The sequence below is a fragment of the Phytophthora infestans genome, genomic scaffold (genome assembly GCF_000142945.1).
Source record: "Phytophthora infestans T30-4 supercont1.23 genomic scaffold, whole genome shotgun sequence".
Classification (NCBI taxonomy): Eukaryota; Oomycota; class Peronosporomycetes; order Peronosporales; family Peronosporaceae; genus Phytophthora; species Phytophthora infestans.
The window spans coordinates 1,106,319-1,131,249 of NW_003303736.1; the positions used below are offsets into that span (position 1 = coordinate 1,106,319).

A 24,931-nucleotide genomic window follows, 5' to 3' on the forward strand; every position below is an offset into this window, starting at 1 on the left:
GCGTTCTCTCGCTCCACTGCTATACCGACCATGATAGCTTGCCACTGGTGGGACCGAAAGCCGGTCCACTACCTGGCCACGGGTCCGGTCATGGCAGAGGACTCTATTCGTCGTAACGTCAAGATGGTCGGGCCGTCTTGCGTCAAATGCCCAAAGTTAGTTACTGATTACCAACGCTGGATGGGCGGGAGTTGATGTACATGATCAACTTCGCCTGCAGTCCTATTCAATCCAAACGGCTTTCCGTTTCAGGAAGTATTACAAGTCACTGTTCATGGGTTTCATGGACATGGCACTCGTCAATGCGTATCTCACACACAAGGAAACATGCCGGATCAAGAGGCTGGTACCAAAAGATCGTGGAGAATGGTATCTTCTACTTCATAAGCAATTGATGCAGCTCAAAGCCGACGACTTCATTGAAGCTACTGCTCCTACACCTTCTCCTATGGCTCGCTCTCGCAAGCGCCGCCGACTAGACGGTCACAAACACATCCAGTTCGACGACTGGGTCACCGTTTCAGGCACCCAAAAGCGCCGGCAACGCTCTTGCAAAGTATGCGCTCTTCTACGAGGCGATCGAAAAAAATCCTTTCAAACGACCTATTATTGTGAGGATTGCTCACACGCAGACGCAAAGTGCTTCCTCTGCCCCAAGTCGCGCCATAGCTACGGAGGCGTGCGCAAAACATGCTATCAGATTTGGCACGAAGACTTTGACAGTGGGGCTTCCATCCCAGCATCGCTCGGCAAGCGAGTCGTCTTGCGACGATCAGCCAAGGCTGGTACTCGAAAACCAACTCGGCGTGAGCTGCTCTGTCAACAAGACGGCGAGGCCGACAATGAAGAGGATCAGCCAGCTCAGCAATCGGCAATCGTTTGAATGCGTTTGGACAGCACTTAGTTTATGTAAATGTAGCTCTTTCTTTGTTGTACGAGGATCTCTACGGATGTGTAAATAGGCATCTGCTTCGACAAAAACAATACTTGAACGTCGTAAGTTATTGCTTTTCGTGATACGACGTGCTCATAATGTCGTAACTCATACGACGTAGCTCAGAATATCCTCTGACAGTTTATAGCGGGAATCCAGTGTGGAAAAGACACATCCATACAAATAAATATACTAAAATAAAGTCGTAACTTACGACGTAAAATAGGCGGTTCCAACACGGATCTTCTGGTAACTGAGGGGTTAAGTATGGAGTACCGTACTTACAATAGAATCGACATCATGATGTCTTGCTCCTCCGTAGTTGACACTATCGCTCCGAGAGGTAGAGTATATATTTTGTTCGACTTGCCGGCAGCAGCACCCTTACTCGGAACTTCTTCTCGGGCTTTCTTAGCTTTGAAAAACGCAGCCATCACGCTCGCTTTGTATGTACTGTAGTAAGCGCTTGGTTCTGTCGGCCTGATGCTCAATTTTGTCATGTAGGTTCATTTCATGACAGGCACGTTTCTCACTTCTTGTTAGCAGTTTTTGGCTTTGGCAGCAGCTTTGGTCTCAACAGCTGTAAACATCATCTCGTAGTTTAGCAGCTTCCCGCCAAAAACGTTTTCGTTCACCCATTCTCCACGCTTAAGTTTCTGCGAAACGGGAGCTACGACTGAACGCAACAGCAGATAGACAACGTTAAGCGCGTCCAGATTTAAGCTGCGCTCGCGCAAAATCCGCTTTTGACGCTCCGTGAACGCAATCTCTTTTAGCGGCGGAACAACGTGCCCCAAAATGACCGAGAGATGTGGGAGCGAGTCACTAGATACGGGTGGCTTGCTTTCGATTATTCCTTTCAGCATGACGTCTAATGACAGTGCAAAAATACCAGCTTTCTCAAATCCTATTTTCGCTTAATGAGAACAGCATACCTGTATCAACGGATCGCTGGCAATACCAGCGATCAGCCTTAGCGAGGAACTTGTTTTTGCTACGTGCTGGAAAACGCTTGAGGGCTTTCTCATACCGAGCATTGAAAGAACCAATGACGGATAAGTCGAGAGGCTAGAGAAATTGGGACGTGTGGGCCGTCAAAATGAAGCGATGGACGCCATGTGCGCTCCGTACTTTACAACCTCGACTTGGATGTGAGCAAAATGGCCATCTAACAATAGCAACTGCGGATGCTCAGGGTGTAGCAGACTTACAAACCATTTGAATCAATGTAAAAGTTGAAATTTAAGTTTTCACGCATCGCACAGCGGGCCTCTTTCTTAGCGCCTTCCATCCAGTGCATGGGAAATAGTATAATATCAATATTACGGGTATTATATTTACGGAATAACGATACTATTGATTTTTCAAGATAAATATAATACAAAACTCAGCACAATAATACAATATTTTCCACGCTTCCAACCATTTCCAGGAGCGCTGACAACCAACAGTTCTCGACTGCCTTGCAAATACACTCTGCGCGCTTTGATCCACACACTCCCCACTTCTCAATTTCCTCTCTAGAGAACAAGCCACCGCTCTTAGCCACGCTACCCACCACGCTACCCACGATGACCTCCCGTCAACTCTGCGCATTCTACTTCAACGACCTCGGCGAAGGTCGCTTTGAGTGTAAATCCTGTGGGCTTCCTCGAAAGCAGACGCCCGGCACGGGGTACAGCAATCTCCTCAGCCACTTTAACAGCAAGCACGCTGGGTATGCTGCTGAGTTTGCAGAACTTCATGCCACGCAGACGCCAGCACTCACCACGTTTGGTTTTGTGGATGATAAGACGCGCAATATCTACCAATGGATGGTATGGGTGATCGAGAGAAATCTACCAATCACTGAAGTGGAAAACAAGGCTACGCGTGCTGTAGTTACAATGAAGCCTACGACTACCAAGACACTAAAGCGGTACATGCGTCATGTGGCTCTAGCCGTTGGAACAATCATTGCAAAGGAGATGGGAACCTCCTTTGCTTTAATGTTCGACGGTTGGACTAGTCACTTACTCCACTTCCTCGGTATCTACGCGATCTACGTCTACAATGGTGTGCGCCACCAGCGCCTTCTTGCGCTTTCGCCAATGAAAGACGGCCAGACAGCTGAAGCCCACCTCGATCATATATCCACCGTACTAACTGTGTACGAGACGAACCTGCAGATGGTGCGCTATGTTGTGGAGGACAATTGTGCAACCAATCAGAGTATGGATACACGAATGGGCGTCCCCCTCATTGGCTGTGCAAGTCATCGATTTAACCTCGCGGTTAATCGATTTCTGCAGGTTTATCAGACTCAGATAGATCTGATTCAAAACCTGATGATTCAGCTGCGTCATGTCAAAAATGCTACCGCACTGGCAAAGGCGACCGACTACAAGCCTGTTAAGGCAAACACTACGCGCTGGTCGTCTACATTCCAGATGATTGACCGATATTGCAAGATCCGTGATGCGATCCTGACGGTGGAGGCTGTTGAAGAGTTTGTGCCTCGTGGCCATGCGCACCGCCGCGTTATAGGTGTATTGGACAAGCTTCGTGAGCTGGACAGTGTGTGTGTGAGAATCCAAGCGGAGGCGTGCACGCTTGCCGAGGTGCGCCTGTTGTTTGATGCGTGTGCTGCTAAGTATCCCGTCATGGCTAACTACTTGGCACCAACAGCTGAGATTGTTCACTCGCCCCATTTCGAGTCTGCAATAGTGAAGCTGCAAAACGACCTACCCCTCTCAGCGGATGAATTACATGCAGTCGACAGTTTCATTTTATCTTCGTCTACATTACAAGACGAAGTGCCGGCTACGGCCGACTTCGCGACCTCCGTCCTCCGGCAAGCCAAGAAGGCACGGCTTGCATCGCAGGCGTCTGTCGAGTATGATCCTGCTCTGCGCTCCTCCGACAAGCAACACATGCGAGATCCTTTTTTCTGAGTGTAAGCTTGTTTTTACATCGCTACGTTCATCTACTTTACCAGCTAATTTTGAAACGCCCATGTTTCTCGTGCTAATCGCAGTATGTGGAACTGCTCCACCCTTCTCGGTTGCGTCGAAGACTAAGTAATAACAATATATTGTGATTATTGCAGTGATTATTATTGTGTTGCCAGGTATTGCAGTCTTTATTACGGATGTGATTCACGCAAAATAACACTGGATATTGTATTTCCCACGCCCTGGTGGTATCCTTTTACCAGAAGCGCTAATACAGGCCGAAAGGTGGTGTATTCGCGGTCATTCGAGCGTTGAACGTTTGCTAGGAGTCCCTTTGGGCAAACGATCCGTTCACCTCCATATCCTTGCTGGCAAATGCCTGTCTCATCGCAGCTCCAGATCCTCTCGGGCTTGTCCGTTAGATCCAATTTCTTTAAGCCGCTCTGTATGTTGCTGAAATAGCGCATCACAGCATCGGGGTAGAATGTTGAGCTCGCTTTACAGACAAAAGCTGAACATGTCGGATGGATAGTTGAAGGTGTTTTCTCAGCCATCGCGAGATGAATTTGTTGCTAGGCAAAGCATCCGTCCATGACCGCCTTCCTGTTGCTTCTGCTGCTGTTCGCACCATGCAGCGAAGTATATCTATCCCTACACACATGCCGTGAAGTGCGCGGTGGATTCTTATCTCCACCAGACCTTGATCACCACCTTTCCGATAGAAACTTGAGTTGTGGCCCTCGATGGGCCAAAATTAGCACATCACCGTTCACACGCTGGCGCAATGATTCGCGAGGGACCCCGTACGTTTTGGCGCTGTCCGTTTGCCCATACCGGCTTTGACGGCGCCGATAGCGGCAAAATATGCTTCGTAGGTGACGCTCTTCATCGCTCGTTTTCGCAGGTTTGGTTTGAGGTTCACAGCTAGTGATGGCATATCAGCGAATGTGTAATCGAAAGCGGATTTTCCCGCATTTCACTTTAACGTATCTATAATGATTATAGACCTATATTTGGGTAAACCAGGGCGAATCAAATAGTGGGTATCCATTTCCTATTCTTACTTAAGTTTGTATGTGACGCGGGTGACCGGGATTATATCCTGACCGGAAAAATGTCCGACCCGGATACTGTCTTGGTATTTTCTAGTTTTAAAGTATTAGATAACGTTTGCAAATCCGGTACCAATACCCTAGTCTTCAGCTACCATGCCGGCAAAAAACATGAGTTTGACGGCATCGCATTTTTCAATGTTATTAATGAGATCAAACAAAAATTATTATCTGAATTTCCTGGTGAGTTCTGGTGGTACCGACAATATGGATGTAAAGTTTACTAGGCGCGCCTATTGGAGAAGACAATGTTAAACAGGTCACATTGTTGTAGTCAGAAGGAGCGCTAAAGTCAACTCGAAAATGAAGACTTTCGCGAACAGCAGCACAAGACAAACGAAGAAGGCTCTTACAGATTGCCATTCCTCGCGGAATTCTGCAGGCATACACAAATATTGGGTGTGGCATTCACCGATGACCCAGTTGAGCAAATTCAGTATACTGTCATTTGTAAAATAGTAGATGTCTACCTATTAACAGCTCTACCTATTAACAGCTCCGCATACTACCATTGTATGAATAATACCTGCTCATAAATTATTCATAAATAATTCATTTCATCCACCTAAAAAATAATAGTCAAAATGACATATTGACTATTGTTTAATAGGGGAAGAAATGTAAATGCTGTAGAGGTGTTGGTTGTGCTCGCTCCCACGTGCACAATTGTTTTGTTTGTTTTTGTGTGGTTGTTGGATTAGGACCGAGTGTTGCTCAGTTGGTAGAGAAATTTAGTCTCACAAGTGATAATTTTGCTCGGAGCGCGACTCATTAATAATAATACATAATAATATTTAAAGCCATTAAGGAATGGTAGTAGAAGCAGTTGTTGACGACCCGTACCTCAACTATCTTTTCTAAATGCATACGTATTTTCTTAGTCCTGACATTAGAGGCATCTGATCAGAACGAAGGCAAGAACGCTATTCCAGTTCTGACCAGTAAGTATGTACATGTTAGACCTGTGCAATACTGTAGTTACGCGTTCAATGATTGTGCAGAACTGCGCGTAGGCGTAAGCTAGGAATCCTATGTAATACAAACACAACGTTCCTATAGAATGCTTAGTCTTCAACGTTCTCGTCACTAATGTGTTATCTTTCTTGTCAAAGGGAGACTGAGCTGCCAAAAGGTAAATACAATGTAAGACACTTCAGTGACCTTCACGCATGGGTCACCTGTAGCACGATCGCCTTGGCACCCGTGCAATCCGGCGATTTTACAACTCTCAAGTTCTTTGTTGACATGTTGCGTAGGGTACGTTTGACATCGCCACAGTGCTTCTTCCTTGGGTTAGTCATGAATCGACTAAGGTAGTCGGCAGAGTAGGCAATATCGGGTCGAAAGCTTGCAGCTAGGTAGATAAATGCCCCAGTAGCACCTCGATAGTCGAGCGACAGTTCACCATCTTGTCCATCCGTGCTTTGACTGCAATTTGCCATCGTCTCCTTTAGGGTCGCACAGCCGTGAGCGCTGTCAAATCCGGAGCGCTCTAAGATCTCGTTGAAGTACTTTTCTTGGTGAATGCGAATTCAGTTATCACTTTGCTCAACCTGCACTCCCAGAAACGAATGTAGTTTATTTCCGTCATTGAAGTCATAATTAGCGTTAAACGCTACAAACAAAGAAGGTTTTAGCTCCATAGAGCTTGTAGCGCGTACAACATCGTTGACATACAATGGAAATATTGCAAATACGCCGTCTTGTAGAAGACATATAGACACGGCTCTGTTTGCGTACTCACAAATCCCATCGACGTCAGCCAACGAATGATTTTTTCCAAACCATTCTGCACAGACTGGTGAAGACCGAAAAGTGCGATACGCTTGTCCTCTCGGGCGCAGGAAATCATGGGACCCACGAATGTACTGCTAAAACAGCATTCAAGTAGGCTGTATCAATATCATCTTGATACAAATCGAGTCCTAATTTAACCGCAATATCGATGACTACACGGCCAGACTCCATACGAGTCAACACGTCCGGCCAATCGAGGTCGTCACCGTTTACGAATCCTTCATCATCGCCTTGCCTTGAAATCGCCAAATGGAGCTCAGTCGATGCGCCTTAACCGGCATCTCACATTCGTCGATCAGCTCGAACACTTTTTTCTTGAACATTTCATCGACCTCATATTTCATTCCTTCTAGCCACTCGCGACTTTGAGGCGAGCACATAGCCTTTTGAAAGCTCCGAGACATCGTAATATTCTTGATATACCGTCGAGCTACTTCAGACTCAGAATTTGATTCTCTGGTAAATTATTTTCTGCAAGAACTTAGGTTCACGCTTCAGCGCGAATACATCTACCGTATTCTATCCGATAGGCTTCGCAGATAGGTGCTGAGATTCAAAGCGTTTTAGATGTCCGTAGTCGTAGCCATCTACGACATCGAGTCTGCTCCATAGCGAACGTAACGTCCAATCACTTGCAGCAGGTGAACTATCTTCTCCATTGCGGTATACGCGTGCTTCGTCAGAATTTTGAGATAGCTTACTCTCAAGGCGGAGAGTTTATAGGTTTTCAGGAGTTTACCGCACGTTTGCTCCTCGGTTTCCGATGGCGACAAGGGTGACTCATTTAGAGGTTCCACTTCATTTATAGCTGGTTCAGCAAGCATAGACTCGCATGATTTGCTACAAATATCGCCTTCTGGAGATTTCTCCTCCAGAACATTGTCCCCAAACGCGTGATTTTCAGCAGGTTGATCCCCGTTTTGAGCTGTTACACCCTCTAGATGTGGAGACTTTGTCGGGCTTTGAGGAAACTGTCAGATCGAGACGTCGTTTCATTTTGACTAGCGTCCCCTGCAACTTGTGCTGCCTTCAAAGTTGGAAGCGCAGTACATATCGGCATGCTCATACACTATTCAACCACCAATTGCTCGTTGTCGAAAGACTCGATTGTGGAATAGTGTGTGTGTGCTCAGCAGGTAAAAACATATGAAGCTCCTCATAGTCTGGTAATTTTGACAAATCAACGGATGGGTCGTCGGCCGCCTCAACAGCAAGGCCTGCTTCGTCAATGGCGCTTCTGTAGATACTGCTAGATGCCTCTACTCCACTTGAATCTTCAACCACCGACGAAAGCCAGTTTGTCACAATTTTGTGGTAGCCTTCCTCATAGCGGTCCGTATAGAGGATTTCCTTGTTAATAGACGCATGCAGGACGTGGTCCACCACCCTCTCTGCTGGGAAGTAGACTTCGTACCCTGGCTGATCCACCAGATAACCGACCACAAAACCAATGCGGCAATTGTTGTCTAGCTTTCGCGCGTCGGATCCTTGGCTAGGTGTACGTAGGCAATAGATACGAATCTTCTCAGACGATGTAGATCAAGTTTCTTGTTCATCATCAGGCGATACGGCGTAGCTTTTTGACACGATCGATTGCGAAAGAATGTAGCCACCTCCAGAGCATGCATCCAAACGTGAGGCTTCATCAAGCCTGTCATGTTGAGCATGGTCTTCAACATGTGCTTCAACGTCTGATTTTATCATTCTGTCAGGTTCAGGTGCGAACCATTGGGAGGGTATGGCATCAACGCGATCTATTGTTGCTGACATCAATGGTTTATCGCCTCGCTAACCAACGCTTTGCCACTGACCTTCAGCATTTCGCACTTGCTGAACTGGCGCTAGGCTCAAGCGATGTAACGTCACAAGGCTACATTTACCGCGAGGTCGTCTTTGACTTTAGCGCATAGACCGTTATATAGCGAGAGTAGCTATGTTTTATTGCTAGCATATCCTTGGTGTCTTTCGCACTGGAGTTCTGGTGAGGAATAAAAAACCTGGTTCTTTTGCTTGATCTCAAGTTCTAGCGTAGGTTTAATCTGCCCTTCAAATGGCATGCTTCGCAGCCAGCAAATCTGCGCTGCCACAGCATCATACCGCTAACGAAGCCGCGATCGAGTATCATCCTTACTGGGGGCACAACTGGCCCAGCCGCTCGTGCCATCTTTGCCAATACGCTGCATCGTCAGCAGTGATGCTTGCACGTGGTGAAGGCCGGCTCGAAGATGTCCGCTCCTTCACCGCTTTCTGTTCTTTGTCGTGCTCCGAATGAAATGAGTTCTGAGCATCAAAAGTGCACATTTCGGCCCACTTCTAGTAACTTTGCGTCCTTCTTCCAGATATCGTACACTCTTTTGTCCTTTCGCTCAAGACACTCAATGTCAAAGCCTTGGTCCCCTGCCTCCAGTGTGATAGCAGGTTCTTGCTCAGGAGCACATCGTGAAGAGTTTGGGCAGCATCAGATGCACAGTTATTCACCACGATCTTCACGGTTCAATGACCAAGCAGAACAGCCGCGAGCTTCTTTTGAAATTCACGCACTATGTCGGCTTCCTGGTCTGATAACAGCTTGTACTCAGTGAATTAGTGCGGGTCCGATGCCACATGAACGTTAGCTGCTTTATCCAGGCATCACTCCCCAGCTGCATATTCTTCAGCATTGTGATCCCAGGGTATTATCCTCTTGAAACGAGTTGTCGTCTCTAGGGCAGGTGGCGTGACAGGAGCAGGCACCACCAAAGCGCTTGGAACCGGAGCAGGCGGAGTTGGCACAGGCGTCATAGGAGCCACCAGCACGTTGATCTTCTCACCTTTCTTGAGGCGCTTGGTATACGTGGTCTGCTTGGCTTTGAATTTAAGAAGGGCACCGGCTTCTTCTTCTTTGGACAGTCCTTCTGCTGGCGACCTGGCCGATGACACTCAAAGCATTTACCCTGCTGCTGATTCAGTATCTTGGACGCGATGGCGGCTGTCTCGTCCGGCAACACAATTTTCACATTGCTACAGAATTATGATTATGGTTCTGATTTTGCCCTGGCCGCTGGCATTGTCTATGGCCTTGAATTTGTACACCGTTACCACCAGCTACAGCAAGTTCTTTATCACTCTTGCTGTAAATGGCCATTCGCAGGATGTGGTCCTTGAGCTTCTCAGGCGTAGCCATCTCACTGGCTCCGATCTCGACCATGAAACTAAGGCGATCGAAACGTGGATTCGCAAGCAAAACCCGAATTATCAGATTTACAAAGATTGAATATCTGATTATATAAAGAAGTCGCCAGAAATTGGCAAATTTCAGTAAAAACGAAGGGAGGGGTGGGGATGTCCTCCATTTATTCCGAAAACCCGCTCCTGCGCAACACCAATATGTTCTCTTTCTTGTCAAAGGGAGAATGAGCTACCAAAAAGCAAATACAATGAGAGAAGCCCCAAGTGACCTTCACTCACGAGTCACCTGCCGGGTCTCTTCTCAAGAGCGCTTCAGCTTGCAGCTATTCACACAAGAAATCGTGACTTTCATAACAAACGGTGCGACCGCAAACGCTTGGTAAGGCAACTTGTTAATTACTAACATGAAGTTGCTTTTCATTCATTATTTCTATCTTATTGTTTGCTCTTTGGAGATATCATAACTTACGGCTTGACACTAGCTACCCATTGTCACCATTTTGCAAATGATAGGCCCTCGATAAATATCAATGCCGTAATTGGGAGCCGTGAAGGAACACCATGGCCTATTGTGATAATCTCGTACACGTACACAAAAGACCCGATGTCCATCGGAGAGCTGCTGAGCACGCCATAAATCGATATCCCGGTCAAGAAGAGGAAGAGAACGAAGTCGTAGACGACCCCTGTTGAAGATTTCTTCAACGAAGAGGTCGAGCTAGCTGGGCCATTTGATGGCTACGAGGAGGGCGATGAAGAAAGCCGTGATGCAGCAGTTAACGGCCGCCAAGTTGGATCCCGGAGACCTGAAAGGGGATGGTCGTGTTCTTCGTTCATGCTGACGCGATGGAATGCTGCCTGGAGCCCTGAGCTGCATTCTAACTCTGCAGAGCACATCGGTTTAGGAGGAATTAGCCGCAAGTAGCAAATGTCGTATCTCACATTTTTTCAATGAAATGTGACTCAATAGTAAAACTTATCCTACGCTTACTGTTGTTTTATCTCATTCAAATTCTGTTCCAGCACACTTTTAATTTTGATCATTTGAAAATATTTATATTTTTAATTTTAGTTCATTTTTTTAATTGATGAAATAGTTTCGCTGGGTAAAGTGTCAATGGTTGCCGCCAATGGGCACAGTCGCCAGCAAAGATTGCTGCACACCTTCTGCATTTTCGCGCTTCTTTGCGACGCATGTCTGCTCGTAAACTTGAATCATCAGTGAACGTTTGATTAACTGGCCTCTTCAATGTAGACGTACTGAAAACTCATAATATCCGTTCTACTGATGGGGACAGTAAGCGTACGGTCAGCTTGCACCTCCATGAATTTAGTGTTCCGTCTGTTCGCTTTGGTGCTTATGACAGGTATCGTAGAGAGCGTAGGAGTACGTGAGGAAAAGACAAGAAAAGAAGAAGTGAAATTAGAGTAGCGAGCAGCGGCGGTGTCATGCCGCTACAAGAAAGGCTGGTGATGCTATAATTAGACCGCCTCCTGGTATACCTATATTGAGCTACAAAGGTATTTATATACAGAGGTTTGTTGTGCTATGTTATGTGAAGTGCCTTACACTAGCATCCTTCCTGCATCTTTACATAACTCACAGAGTATGCAGAATAAGAGGTTGAACATAAAATCAATCAAAACGAAGTTCGCCAAGGAAGCGCTAGTTGTTGCCCTGTCTTGACCTTGCGGCGGACGCTCGTCTTGGAAGGCATGGGCTCTAGTGCAGGCAATGGTTGACGGTCAAGCGACTTCGGCGGACACGGACGGTTGACGGTCAAGCGACTTCGGCGGACACGGACGGCAATCCATCCGCTTCGGGGAAGAGAAAGCGGCCCACGGCTGCCAAAGTTCGAGCGCGAAAGCGTGCAAAGGCGCGACGGCGTGCAGCGCTGGCGGCAAGCGGTTCAGCGGACTCGGCGGCGAGGACATCGACGGGAGAAAGCGCCAGGGACCCCCGCAGCGACAAGGCGCGCGGCGGCAGCGGCGTGGCTGACGAAGATGCAGCACGCGCCGACGCTGCACGCGTATCCAATGTCACTAAAGAGGGGTAATGTAATGAAATGGCTGCAGCCATACAAAATGCTTCTTATGTGAGTGAATTTAGTGACAGTGATGTACCCACTTCCAATCCGGCAACAGCACTTGATGTGCTAGCGGAACCTGCTACCGAGCAGGACTACCAGGCCTGGTTTTGCCGCTTGTGTACGGTAGGCAACAGGACTGCTGCTCGCGTGTGCAGGAGCTGTAGAGTTCTGCAGGATGATTTCGCACCCGAATCGCCAGACCGTGAGGTTGAAGAGCAAGCTACTGCTACAGACCAAACGGATAATGCGACAGATCAAGCTGATACTGAACCTGGCCAAGCCGCTACTGCGACAGATCAAGGCACTGCTACGACCGACACCTACGAGCTGTACTTCCGTATCTACGGTGAGTACTAGTCCGTCCCGAGTCACAGCTGGTGACAAGTTTGCCACGACAAAGCAAACTTGGTAGATTGCCAGACTAATCAACAGGCGCGAAAGCAAGTTGGGATTCGAGTATCGCGTCTTGTGGGTGGTGTATCACCGCCATAACCGCCGGTATTACCAGCACGTGGGGGCTAAGACAACCGCTGCTGGAGGATAGCTTCGAGGAGGAGATTGCTCTCGTCGACAGGTGGAAAGACTCAGACGTCAGCGAGTTCGACAAGCTCTGCAAGCAAGACGAGTTTGGTAAGCACACGATCGGTGCAGACACATCTGGATTGTGCATGTTCAAGGCGATTGTACAAGTGGCGGAGCTGGCTGGACGACCGGACATTGCTACCCAGAAGGACATTGACGACTTCGTTGAGAAGTTGCGCAACCAGTATGGACTTGACCTGTCTCAAGGTACATCGTGGGCGATCTTTCTCAAGTTTCTGCGTGATCTTCGTGGTGCGCGTCGTGACGTCATCTTCAAGGCCCTCGTAAAGAACAATTTCGTACTAGGTGGTTGACGCGGATCTCGTGTGTTTGAGGAATTGGAGCTTCGCAATGGATTCTACCTCTGTGCGGCCTACAATGACTCATTCACTGGTCATGCATTCGTGCTACATGTACAAGGTGCGAAACGACTCTTGTTTGATGACGACGGCGTTATGATTCCGGATCAAGCTACCCGGATCAACTTCGTGTCCTTCGTTCGTCCGGTTATCGTCTTCACTAAGAAGTAGGTGGTAGGCGTTGGTAGGGATTTCTGCGGTTTGCCTTATTAATAATGAACTTTCCCAGCAATTTTTTGATGTCAGCAACCATTTAGCTTGTGTTGCAATAGTCGACGGTGAATTCGTGTCGCTCTACCTTTTCTTGTACAAAACAATATCGGGTGTGTACGTGTTTTGATTTCCCATGCAGCTCTAAATTGTAACAGATCTTGATGCAGCTCTGATTGTCCTCATGAATAGTGTTTGCTTTGGTTGTGGCAAAGCCTAGCTCTTTGAGGAGCAGTTTGATGAATATCATCTCTTGCATGCAGTAACAAAGCCTAGCGCTTTGAGGAGCACTTTGAGGAATATCATCTCTTGCATGCAGTAACAAAGGGCGATGTATTCTGCCTCTGTTGTTGAAAGTACCACAGTGTGGTGTTTGCGTGAGAGCCATGAGATTAGACTATTTGCTAGCATAGTGACGTATTCACCGACAGATCGTCTGTTGTCGGGTCAGTTAGCGTAGTCAGAGTCACAGTACGCTGTCAAGCTATTTGCTAGATTCTTTGGTGTGATATCAGTTGATCTACCAAGAAGAAGTCCGTAGTTCTTTGTACCTGAGAGATACTTGAGACGTCGAACGACAGCGCTCTAGTGCTCCATTCCTGATTTAGCTAGGAATTGGCTAACCTCACGTAGATAGAATGCCATGTCAGGCCTGGTGCCTACCATAAGGTACATAACACTACCAACTGCTTCACGATACGGAATGTCTTTCATCGCATCTTTCTCTGCATCATTGCTATGCTGACTGCTTGAGGAAAGTTTAAAGTTCCTCTCTGCTGGGGTTGCAATCGGGTACGGAATGTATTTGCTGAAGCGGTCATGGACCTTCGTAGCGTACTTGCGTTGGTGGATAAAGATCTTTCAGTTCTTTCGGTCCCGTCGAATAGACCATCCGAGTAAGTACGTCACCTCCCCTGAATCGGTCATGGAGAACCTGTTCTTTTGGGGCCTTCCTTGAAAGTCTTGAGTTTCACAAGCTCATCAAAGACCGCTGCGTTCTCTGTCGTACGTGCGACAATGCTACTTGCTACATCGCAATGTATGTTGATGACCTTCTCATTGTTGCACCAACACCAGCCGTCGTTCGCGAGCTGAAATCAGCGATAGTGTCTGATACCAAACACGTGGGGCTTGTTTCAACCCGTACAGGCTTTTAAGAAGTTTGCACACTAGGTGATCCTTACCGGGATTTTTAAGCCTTCCGGTTGAGCCATGTAGATCTCCTCCAAGAAGCCATTCCGAAATGCTGCTTTGACATCCATCAGATGAAAATCTAGATCGAGTAAGGCTGCGATCGTAAGGAGGAGTCGGCGGACTTCCATTCGAATCACTGGGGAGAAGATCTCATTGTAGTCAGTGCCATATTCCTGGAGAAAGCCTTTAATCACCAGACGCGCTTTAAAGCGGTCAATATCTCCTGTGCCGGTATACTTCACTTCAAAGACCCATCGGCTTGTAAGGATTCTCCGTCCCTGAGGTGGTGGTACCAGCACCCATATTGTATTGTCTATGAGGGACTTGTATTCCGAATTTGCTGTTTTGGCCCACTGATGAGCATGAGAAGACTGCATGGCCTCTCGATACGTAGTGGGCTCTGACACATACCGAATAGCGAGTAAAGTGTACAGTAATTGTTAAAGCTCTTCCTTTTCCTGTAAAACTTCTTCAGAATTGAACGTTACATCCGTGTCATGTATAAGATGGGGCCGCTCAGGTGCAGGAGGAGATGGAGGATCAAATCGCGTCTCCGTTCTTAATGAAATATGTACCACTTTATTATCATCGAGCGCCTCCCTGAATGATGGAGGTCTGCGCTAATTGATGGTCTCCGCAGGTGTAGGCGGTACGGATGTGACCGTTGCAGGTGCATGCTTTGCAATTTCAGGTACTGGTGGAGGTGCAGGTTGTTGCATCTGCGTATCCTGTGTTGGCCCCAAAGTGGACGTCAAGTTGGCGAGAGAGGGGAATTCATCCTCTTTAAAGACTACATCCCTGCTGTAGACAATAGCATGAGTGTTGAGTTCCATCAGACGGTGTCCTTTCTTGTGATCCGGCCTGTCTTGGAGCTAGGTGTGATGTTGATCAGCGTGGTCACGTGACAGACACATTCCGCCCAGAGTTGCTTTGGGAGTTTTTTGTCCAGCAGTAGTGCCCGTACCCATTCCATGATAGTTCGCATGCGTCATTCAGCAACACCATTTTGCTGAGGTATGTACGCGTTCGTAAGCTGGGCGTGGGTACCATACTTCTGAAAGATTGTTCGGCCAAGTTTCTCGTATTCCTTCGCATTATCCGCTTGAAACCGTTGAATATCGTGGTCTTCAATGCTGTGCGTATGCTGAAGTACATTGCTGTTGCGTCGGTAGATGTTTAGGGCTTTCCTCCTGAAGGTATCATAGCATTCGTATAGCTCGCCACGGTGCTTTATAGGGTAGGTGAACATGAATCGGGAGAAGTCATCGATAAAGATCACAAAGTATCGGCACCCAGTAAGGCTAGTCCCAGGAAATGGACCACAGATATCTGAATGCACTTTTCCCAAGGGAGATGTGGCACGTTCAACTACTCTATTAGAATAGAATGATGCGCGGTGTGACTTCGCTAACGTGTATACAGCACAGAGGAACTGAGCTGAACGGACCAGCAGCTGCAGAGTCATCGAGACTAGCAATGGCTTGGCTCCTTGATAGTTCGTGCAGAATGCGAGCGTTAGGATGACCAAGACGTTTGTGCAAAAGCAGAAAAGATCGTTGCTTACCCGAGGCCACAAGTGCCTTTGCGGTCACCACTGGTTGAGCCTGAAACCGATACAAATCAGTGTTGGTCGCCATTGCCGCCTTGATCTTGAAGCGCTAGTCTGTCTGTACAGCACACTAATTGCGATCAAAGCTGAAGCAGTAGTCTTGCTTCACGGCAGCCGGGACTGACAGCAGGTTGAACTGCAGTAGAGGCGCGTACTGAACTCCTTGAAGGGTGAGCGTCTTCGAGTTGTCTTTAGAGTCTGTGACTTCCAGTTCAGCTCGTCCAAAGCCTTCTATTGGGATCTGGCTGTTGCCTTCCACAGTGATCAATCCACCACTTGTGGAGATGCTACGGAACCACTGGGATTCGTGTGTCACGTGGCGCGTACATACAGAGTCGATGGTCCAGGTAGGGTCCAGTTTAATATTGGCTTTGGCCGCAAAGCTCACTGGTGGGTCATTGGCTTTGGCTGCGAGGCTCACTGGTGGGTTAATCGACGTCGCAACTGCGATCAAACTAACATCGCGACGGCCTTGATGAAGCAACTTGCGACTGTTCTCGCAGTCATTGTCGCCATCGTCGTCATTGTCGGATTGAAACGGACGATTGTTGCCTTGTTCACGACAGCGGTACTTTCCACCATTCGCATGATTGTGCTTCTCGCCACGGCCACCACAGTTTTGTCTCTGTGGTTAATACCACTTCTGCTGTTGGGTCGTTCTTGCTTCCAGTTCTTGGAGCCGCGGTAGGGATACTCTCGAGTTACGGTGTTCTTGAATGCAAAGTTGGCAGGCAAGACAGTGCCAGCTTCACTCGACCATATTGCAGATCTTGCTTGAGCCGCGACATTGACGAATGTTGTGACGCGGACGGTCACAGTGGGAGCATATGTCCTCACCACGAGTGTCCTTACGCTGGGCAGAAGGTCCGGTAGCCACTAGAGCACGCTCACTCTTGGTGTCGCGTGTCTAGGGTGTTCCCTTTGAGAGCGTGTATCGTTCCTGAGCTTGTTTGTCGCGGACCTTGCCTTCACTACTCTGCTTGAGGTGCTATAAACTAACAGTGCTTATTACTTGCTATGTTCTCTTTGTTTTAGTGTTTGTCGGTCATCAGGAGCCACGCGTCACAAGTCAAGTGATGAGTAGCGTGAATATCTGAAAACAATCCCAGAAAGCTGTTCGACTATCGTAATGTCCTCTGTGGTTTGATAGAATTTAACCTACCAACTCACGTTCACCTCCGCTTCTACCGCTGACTCAATCTTAGCTGTTGCGGGTCAGCTGCGAATCAGCGAAATGGCACAATAAAGTTTAATAATATTCAGAGCATGAAACAGTTCCACCACGTGCGATACAATGTTGCGGAGCTCACTTCCAGAATTACCTTTTTCCAAGAATCAACTCCCTACTTAGTGTCCATACGCAATGTCTCTCTCCAGACGTGTCCGCAGCGAACATTTCTTCGTGGGATTGGACCCAAGGTATGGTAGCGCAATACACATCAAGATACCCCAGACTCGTCCATTTGGCACCGTCAACATGAAGAAGAAGATCCACCAGGAGCCAACAATAATAACGAACGAAGCCACGTCAAAGGGAAGTTACGACCTTGAGAAATCTCCACGCCACGGACAGTCATGGACAGCTGAATAGCACGATTTATTTCTTCAAGCTCTGAAGATGTTTTTATCCGGGCCGTGGAAACATGTGGCGTATTTTGTCGGTACTCGCACAACTCGTCAAGTCATGACGCACGCTCAAAAGTACCGAGAAGAGATTAAACGTCCTCATCGCTGGCTATTATCGCCGATAAAGAAAAGTAACTCACGCTCAGCAAACTATTCTGACCTCACAGCCACAACTACTCCCGAAGCGTTCGAGCCCCCGGCAGCTGCGGGCACATCTCCAACCCTTAATATATACCCAGCTGTGCCCGCAGAGCTGCAGCAGAACGACTGGTTCGATCACGTCTCTGTGGAGAATATCGATGCAGCCTTCAGATACTTTCAAAAGCTTAACGACCCCTCACTTGTTCCGGAGAAAAATGGTGCGCTCTTGTCTTCCGACGTTGAAACGAATGATGTCTGGGACAACTACATCCTACACCGCTGTCCATGACGCGTCCTACAGAAGCGATTACACCAACTTCCTTTGGCGAGGTAAATGATCACAGTTTTCTGAAAAGATTTATAATAAGTTACAGTGTTTCAACAAGATTGAAAAGGGACATGTTTTTCTAAACCCTGTTTTTAGACAATTTAATAGTCGACTCCTTTTGTTTTTAAACAGTCAGCTTATCCCCAACAAAAAGAAATTAAGGACAAAAATGAGGACCAAAAGTTGATGGCCTTGCTTGGCCTCAGTTTTGGTAGATGCTCCTGTGAGCATATATAGAAATGTATCCCTGTATTAGCTCTCTACAACCGTACTAGCAACTCTTCGCTAAACCTACGCGTTATTGCATGAGCTGCTGTACCGTACGGTCTCTGGAATGATTTCCCGGATAGTGTTTTGTCCTAATGTTAAGGACAAAAATCGTCAAATGGAATAGTTTAATCAGTATAATTTTAATTCCATACAAAGTGGCGTCGGGTGTCTCAACTGTCATAGCAATTGTGCTTGGCGCGCTCGATTTTTGTCCTTATAATCGAGGTCTTAAGGACAAAATCACTCGGAATTTCACGATCTTGCATCTTATTTCGTCCTCATTTTAAGGACAAATTTTGTTGAAGTTATTTTATTATGAGCACCCCTCGCGTCCGGTTTCCCCCATCATGTATTATACATGTATATCAGCAGGTATTGCCCAGGTAGAATGAATCGCTTCTAAATTCCCTTTTTTTTCTTTTGGCCCTCAGCCACCAGTAGACGGAAGAGAATCGCGACACGTGGCCGCTCCGACCCGGACGGAGCGACGATTGCGCGTACGCACAGCTGCACATTAAGGCAGCGATGGCGGAGAAGGAGCGCTCAGCCGAGGAAGCTCGACGGGCAGACATCGCTCGCGTGCATGATGCGCGTACGCGGTCTGAGAGGGCTCAAGCATTATAAACTATGCAGAGATCTCAGCCCTTCACCGCGGACTTAGAGGACGATGGAGAAGAGGGAAAGTCCGCCGAGGATACCACGGAGGAGCAGGCCGACGACGGGAAAGCCGCGGAAACAGCCGGTGAGGAGACTATGAATGGCTCGGACAGTTCGGGTGTGTCGGAGGAAGACGTCGCACAGACTCAAGTGGCTGAAGAGCCTTCGGAACGGCGTCGTCAAGGAAGGAAAATGACCGTTTCGGACATCGAGGATGAGGTATTGACTGAAGTTCCTGCATTTAAGGCTCAGCACAATTACTGGGCCTCTTTAATGGTGAGCTTAAAGGAATACATGGAGGCTACACGTCAGAAAATCGTGGTGAAGGAGGTGATTAACATCGCTCGTCGTAACGCTCCCCTTTGCAGTCAAGTTCGGTACCAAGGACTTCCAGACTCGAAGATTTTGCTCGGATGGTCGGAGCGTGACAGGTCGACGGGTAAGCGGACGTCACACAAGTTAAACACGACCGAGTGCCCATTTCAGATGCTGGCACAAGTGATCAAGCGCCGTTTGATTTGGCTTATTCAGATCTTTTCTGTTTTCGAGGTTCGGCTTGGTTGAATGACAACGCAATGAGAGTTTTTGCGGTGTATTTGAGGCACTACAAGAATAACGTAGCGATCACGCTTCCTCAGAACTCAAGCAAAATGGGCTCGCTTCCTGTCAAAGCGCTAGAGCGCATTGCTGAGGGCGTCGCCTTGCATCCGTACGTGCTGTTACCCGTAAACTTTGGGGGGGGGGGGGTTGTCACTGGAGATGCTTAGTGGTTGATAAAGCTGTTAAACAAGTCAAGCCATACGACAACATGGGTGGCAAAAAGAACCTGAAGGTTTTAAAAGCAATGGCGAGCGAGATCATTAAGAAGGCAACGGGAGAGGGGGATACGCAGAATTGCTGACTAAGTTCAATACATGGTCAATACCTGGTTCAACCTGGAGAAAACATGAATGCGTTGAGGATGTCTAACGCTTTGAGAAGCTATCACCTCTGCCGTTTGGTTGGCTGAGAGTCGCTCCGACACAACTCACCAGCCCTCATTTCCACTTTTACCCATATTTTGCACATATGAATATCCTAGGTTTCTACCTGGAAAATACCTATTTAAGTAATTTATGCAGTTCGCATAAATTGCTTGCACCTAATTCTTCTCTTTAATTCCGAAATTTGAATTAAACCTGGTACCATCCCTGGATAATACATGACGCATCAGATTTCTGAGAATATTATTGTTCTGGGAAACCTGGACGCTAAGCTCGTCCTTTTATTATCTTGGAAACAGGATTTTAGAGATAGGGTAAGCGCTTTTTTTCTTCACTTTTTCAGTCATTTAGAAAATATATGGTTTTTTGTTTAAAAACTGGTTTTAGAACAAGGCCAAAGCGTGTTTTTAATTCAATATTTCTGTCGTTTAGAAATACTTATAAGAATAGCGAACCCTCCGTTCTCGAGCACTACGTGCGCGCCGCCACTTTTATTCTGGACTGGCTGTTCCGCGCCCACGAGCATCTCCACCCGACAGTCAATGTGCTGTAGCTGCAGATACTTAACAGTGTCGTCCAGCAGATCTCCAAAGACCCGTCTTCCCTTTCCACCCTTACTTAACGAGCTGCCAAGATTTTTCAAAGCTTCATCGGACTGCGCGAAGCTTACGCTGCGCCTCTGTTGGCCAACAGCGCTTCTAATCTGCGTCGTTGTTGAGATTCTGGCACAATCTACTGCAAATGGTGCCAATCGCCAATAATCACGACAGTTTGGCCGCTGAGTGGGAAAAGAAGAAGACAAATATTGTCCTGGCGAAGGGTAATTCACTGTACATACCCAACCTTCCAGTAAGCTTAAAGAAGAGCCTATGACGAGGCATTCAACGTCTATCTTGCACTGGATATAGTACTCTTCGTGTAGGACTTGGAACAATTGGTGCGCGGGGTGTTTAAAAGCTACTATTTGACCGTAGTCGTGAAACTGGCGAAAAGCCTGACGGGTAAGTTGCAGCAACGCCATCCAAAGCTTCGAACAACTCAAGCTTTGTTCGACTAATTTAATTACCAAATCGAGGAAAGTCAGTACAGATCTTCAGGAGAAATTCAAAAGGGGCGAGCCATACATGTTGGATATCCGAGATTTCGCCATGGACTTTGGGTGACGAGGTTGTGGCAACAGCAGCTCCAACGGAGAAGCCGCTGGAGATCAAGGAGGTGGAATGCCCAAAGTGGGATGACTGATTTAAGTGCCAGCCCAAACGAAGGGCTGAGTTGCTCGTCGGCCATGAGGATAAGCTTGCATGAATATTTTGTGACTGGTGCCATCACATGCGACGACAAACGGCTTCCGATGACACCAGCACCTGCGTATGAAGCAAGGCTCGTAGGTTAGTCGTAGTGAGAAGCTAACTAGGAGTGTGCTAACTTTCAATTCACTTTCAGATTTACCTTTCAAACAACGCTTCTCGTCTTCTACTCTTCCCGCATTCCTGAAAGTGCTACAGGTTCTGAGCCCAAAACCGTAGCGGACCGAATAGAAGACCGTCATGTCGACATGGGGCCGACTTGACTTCACGGACCTCGGCAGTCCACAAGCGATGCCTTCGGCAGCCCGAGCGGAGCGCGAGCACCGATGCAACCTGGCGAATGTGCACTCGGAGCTGCACAAAACGCCACCCCAGCTGTCGCGAAGTGAGCGTCGAGCTGGGATGAGTACTCCTGAGAGCTATAGAGGCTTGGAGTCATCTGGTGATCAGGCAACAATGCCAGCGCCACCGACCACGCCCATGTCTGATAAAGACATCGTTGCTGTACTGACAGCGAGGCTTCAAGACGCAATGGATCTCATTGGTCTGCAGCAGCGCCTCCTCAAGGAGCGTAAACTTGAAGCGGCTCGACAAGCCGCAACGCAGCAAGTCCACGTCGTCGCCCAGCAACTTGGAAATGAGCCAGACGACAACGTATCAAGCAACTACGACGATCAGCTGCACGGTGCTACTCAACACGATGGTGAGCATGTACCAACGACCTAACCGCCGAAGATAAAGGACATTCGATGCCGAAAGTTCGCGGGAACTGAGGTGTATCCGGGTCTCGGCGCAGGCCTAGAGGACTTTCTCAACGAGTTCGAGCGTGCGGTCAGAACCGAGAGCCAGCTCAACAGATCAACTTGGACGCCGACACTAAAGGCGTCAATACTGGGCAACTTCCTGGAGGGTGATGCACACAGATCGTATCACGACTTCGCAGGCGATCGTGATATAACGTACGATGAGCTGGCACAGCATTTGAAGGGTGCCTTCGGTTGTCACTTGAGCCAATATAAACTACGGAAGAGACTCGACACTCCGAAACGCAGTGGCGACACCTGGCAACAATACGTACGATATCTGCATTTCATTGAGCGTCTCATGAAAGGTGACCAGACGCAACTACTACTCGAGACGGTGTGCCAGAACGCTTTTTCAGAACTGACGTCGACGCTACTCAGCAAGATCGACGAGTCCAGCAAGGAATACATGCATGAGCTGGACCGGGTGGTCAAGCTTTTGCAACGGCTGAAGGGTGATGGGCGTCGTGTTGGCCAGAGCAAGCAAAATCCGCCTCAGCAGCAGAACAACCTGAACAGCAACAAGAAGCAGCAAAACAAACAGAACAAGCTGAAACAGTCCACGCAGCCGAACGGTGCAAAGGCGTCGAATGCTGCAAGTACTGCAACGAACTCAAAGAAGACAACAGGCTGCTGGAACTGCAGAGAACCTGGACATCGATCGTTCGAGTGCACCAAGCCCGCAAAGACAGCCGCGAAATCCGATCTCGAAGGTCAAGCGAAACAGGCCATGTCGCACTGCAGCAACAGCGACAAGGATTACTCGAGCTTCACCAGCGATGACGGCGATGGCCAAACCAGCATGTGGATGGCTGCAGCAGGTATCGACGACCCAGCAAAGAGGACGTCTACCTGGATTGTCGATTCAGATGCCTCTCATCACATGTGCTCTCGAGAGGATGTCCTGATTGGAGCGGTGCCATCAACGATGACCATCACAGTTGCCAATGGTGAAGTAGTGATGGCTAGTATGAAGGGCAGCTGCCTGAATCGTGTGAGTGACGGCCGTACTAACAAGGTTGTGCTACTCCGCGAAGTTCACTGTGTTCCAAAGCTACACCAAAACCTGCTATCGGTCACGGAGCTCGCTGATCACGGTATCTCGTGCCAGTTTAACTCAAGCAAAATCTGCGAGCTAAAGGACCGCAATGGGAGGACCATTGCTGCAGCAAATCGCCGTGGTAAATTGTGGAAGTTGGACGGCGAAATGGTGGAGCCTTACACAAACACTGTAGCAATGTTCGCTGATGTGTCGAGCGCTACACTTCAGCACTGGCACAACAGGTTGGGACACATCAACTTCCAGGACCTGCTCAAGATGCACACACACGGTCTGACTAGTGACATGAAGGTGCTGTCCAAGAAGCTCAAGTTCTGTCTACCCTGTGCTGAAGCTAAGCAGACCAAATCAAAGCAGCCAACCAACGATACTTCGACATCAGCACTAACTGATGAAATAGGTGCTGTACTTGCTGTCGACTTGAAGACCGACATCAAGCAAGACCGACAGGGACACAAGCACATACTGACGATCGTAGACCATGGCTCAAGCTACAATCGTGTGTACCTGCTGTATACCAAGAATGAAGCTGCCAAGCATCTTGAGGAATTCATTGCTGAGTTCGAGAGACAGTTCGGGGTCACAGTGAAGATGATTCGCAGCGACGGTGGCGGCCAATTTCGTGGTCGTGGATTTGTGGAGTTCTGCGAGAATCGTGGTATACGACAGCAACTCACTCTTCCAGACAACTCGTCATCTAACGGCAAAGTCGAGCGCATGCACCGAACGTTAATGAATTCTGCGCGTGCTATGCTATGGACGTCGACACTTCCCGAACGCTCTGGGGCGATGCAGTGCTATTTGCCTCGTATGTGCGCAACCATGTGCCAACTAGTGCCAATGCAGATCACAAGGCACCGTTACATGTCCTGACCGGAAACGCGTCCAAGGTGGGGCACATTTTGCGGTTGGTTCCTGGTGCACAACTCACATTGCACACAAGAAAGCTGCATCTGTCAAGCGCCGTGCCGAGAAGACAGTGATTATCGGCATCAGTAACAATCAAAAGGGATACAAACTGCTTATCCCGCGGACGAAGAAGATTGTCGTGAGCGCCGACGTACAAAATATTGAGAAGATGGACGTCAACGACCCTGAAGCCAAGGAGGTGCTTGCGAAGTTACATGGTGAGAATGATTCAATCAATGATCAGCCACAGCAATCGACTGTGGCGCCATCAGCTGCAACACTCAATGTGGAGACTCGATCGGCTCGTAAGCGGCGTGAAACACCCAGCGATGACCCTGGAGAAAGCTCCAACGAAGAGAACGAGGACTCAGGAAGGCCCATCAGCGCTGGAGTGCTTCGACGTGTGTTCGGATCTCGCAAGAAGCTGAAGAAGGATGACGTTGATCTAAGTCAGGATCTAATCAGTGAGTTTGCCGGCTATGCTACTCTCTTGCTGACGACCGCCAAGCCAGCAACCCCACGTTACGTTGCCGAGGCGAGGCGGCCCCTGAGTGGCCAGCGTGGAAAGCCGCCATCGAGAAGGAGCTCGCTGACTTGAAGGCCAATGGAACTTGGGAAGTGGTGGAAAGACCTCCTCGTGAAAAGCTGATCTCGTCTAAATGGGTTTTCCGTATCAAGTTCAATAGTCGGGGAGAGCTCGAGCGCTTTAAAGCTCGGTTAGTTGCGAGAGGCTTCACGCAGCGCTTCGGTATTGACTTCGTCGAGACGTATTCTTCCGTACTAAAGTTTTCGAGCGTGCGATTCATGATCGCTGTGGCTGCACAGTTGCAACGTCGGCTGAAGCTAGGAGACGTTCCAA

The 24,931-nt window shown here is 48.3% G+C and overlaps 2 protein-coding genes across 2 annotated transcripts; one reads left to right on the plus strand and one right to left on the minus strand.

Moving 5' to 3' along the window:
- Window positions 1-1,473: 1,473 nt before the first annotated feature.
- PITG_11385 (uncharacterized protein) lies at window positions 1,474-2,234 on the minus strand (the record flags this gene model as incomplete). The annotated part of the gene is made up of 2 exons (XM_002900935.1): window positions 1,474-1,759; window positions 2,146-2,234. The coding sequence occupies 2 exons, from the start codon at window positions 2,232-2,234 to the stop codon at window positions 1,474-1,476; spliced, it is 375 nt and encodes a 124-aa protein (XP_002900981.1).
- A 16,644-nt stretch (window positions 2,235-18,878) lies between these two features.
- On the plus strand, window positions 18,879-21,235 carry PITG_11386 (uncharacterized protein; the record flags this gene model as incomplete). The annotated part of the gene is made up of 5 exons (XM_002900936.1): window positions 18,879-18,932; window positions 18,987-19,449; window positions 19,790-19,842; window positions 20,439-20,542; window positions 21,091-21,235. The coding sequence occupies 5 exons, from the start codon at window positions 18,879-18,881 to the stop codon at window positions 21,233-21,235; spliced, it is 819 nt and encodes a 272-aa protein (XP_002900982.1).
- Between the last annotated feature and the right edge of the window lie 3,696 nt (window positions 21,236-24,931).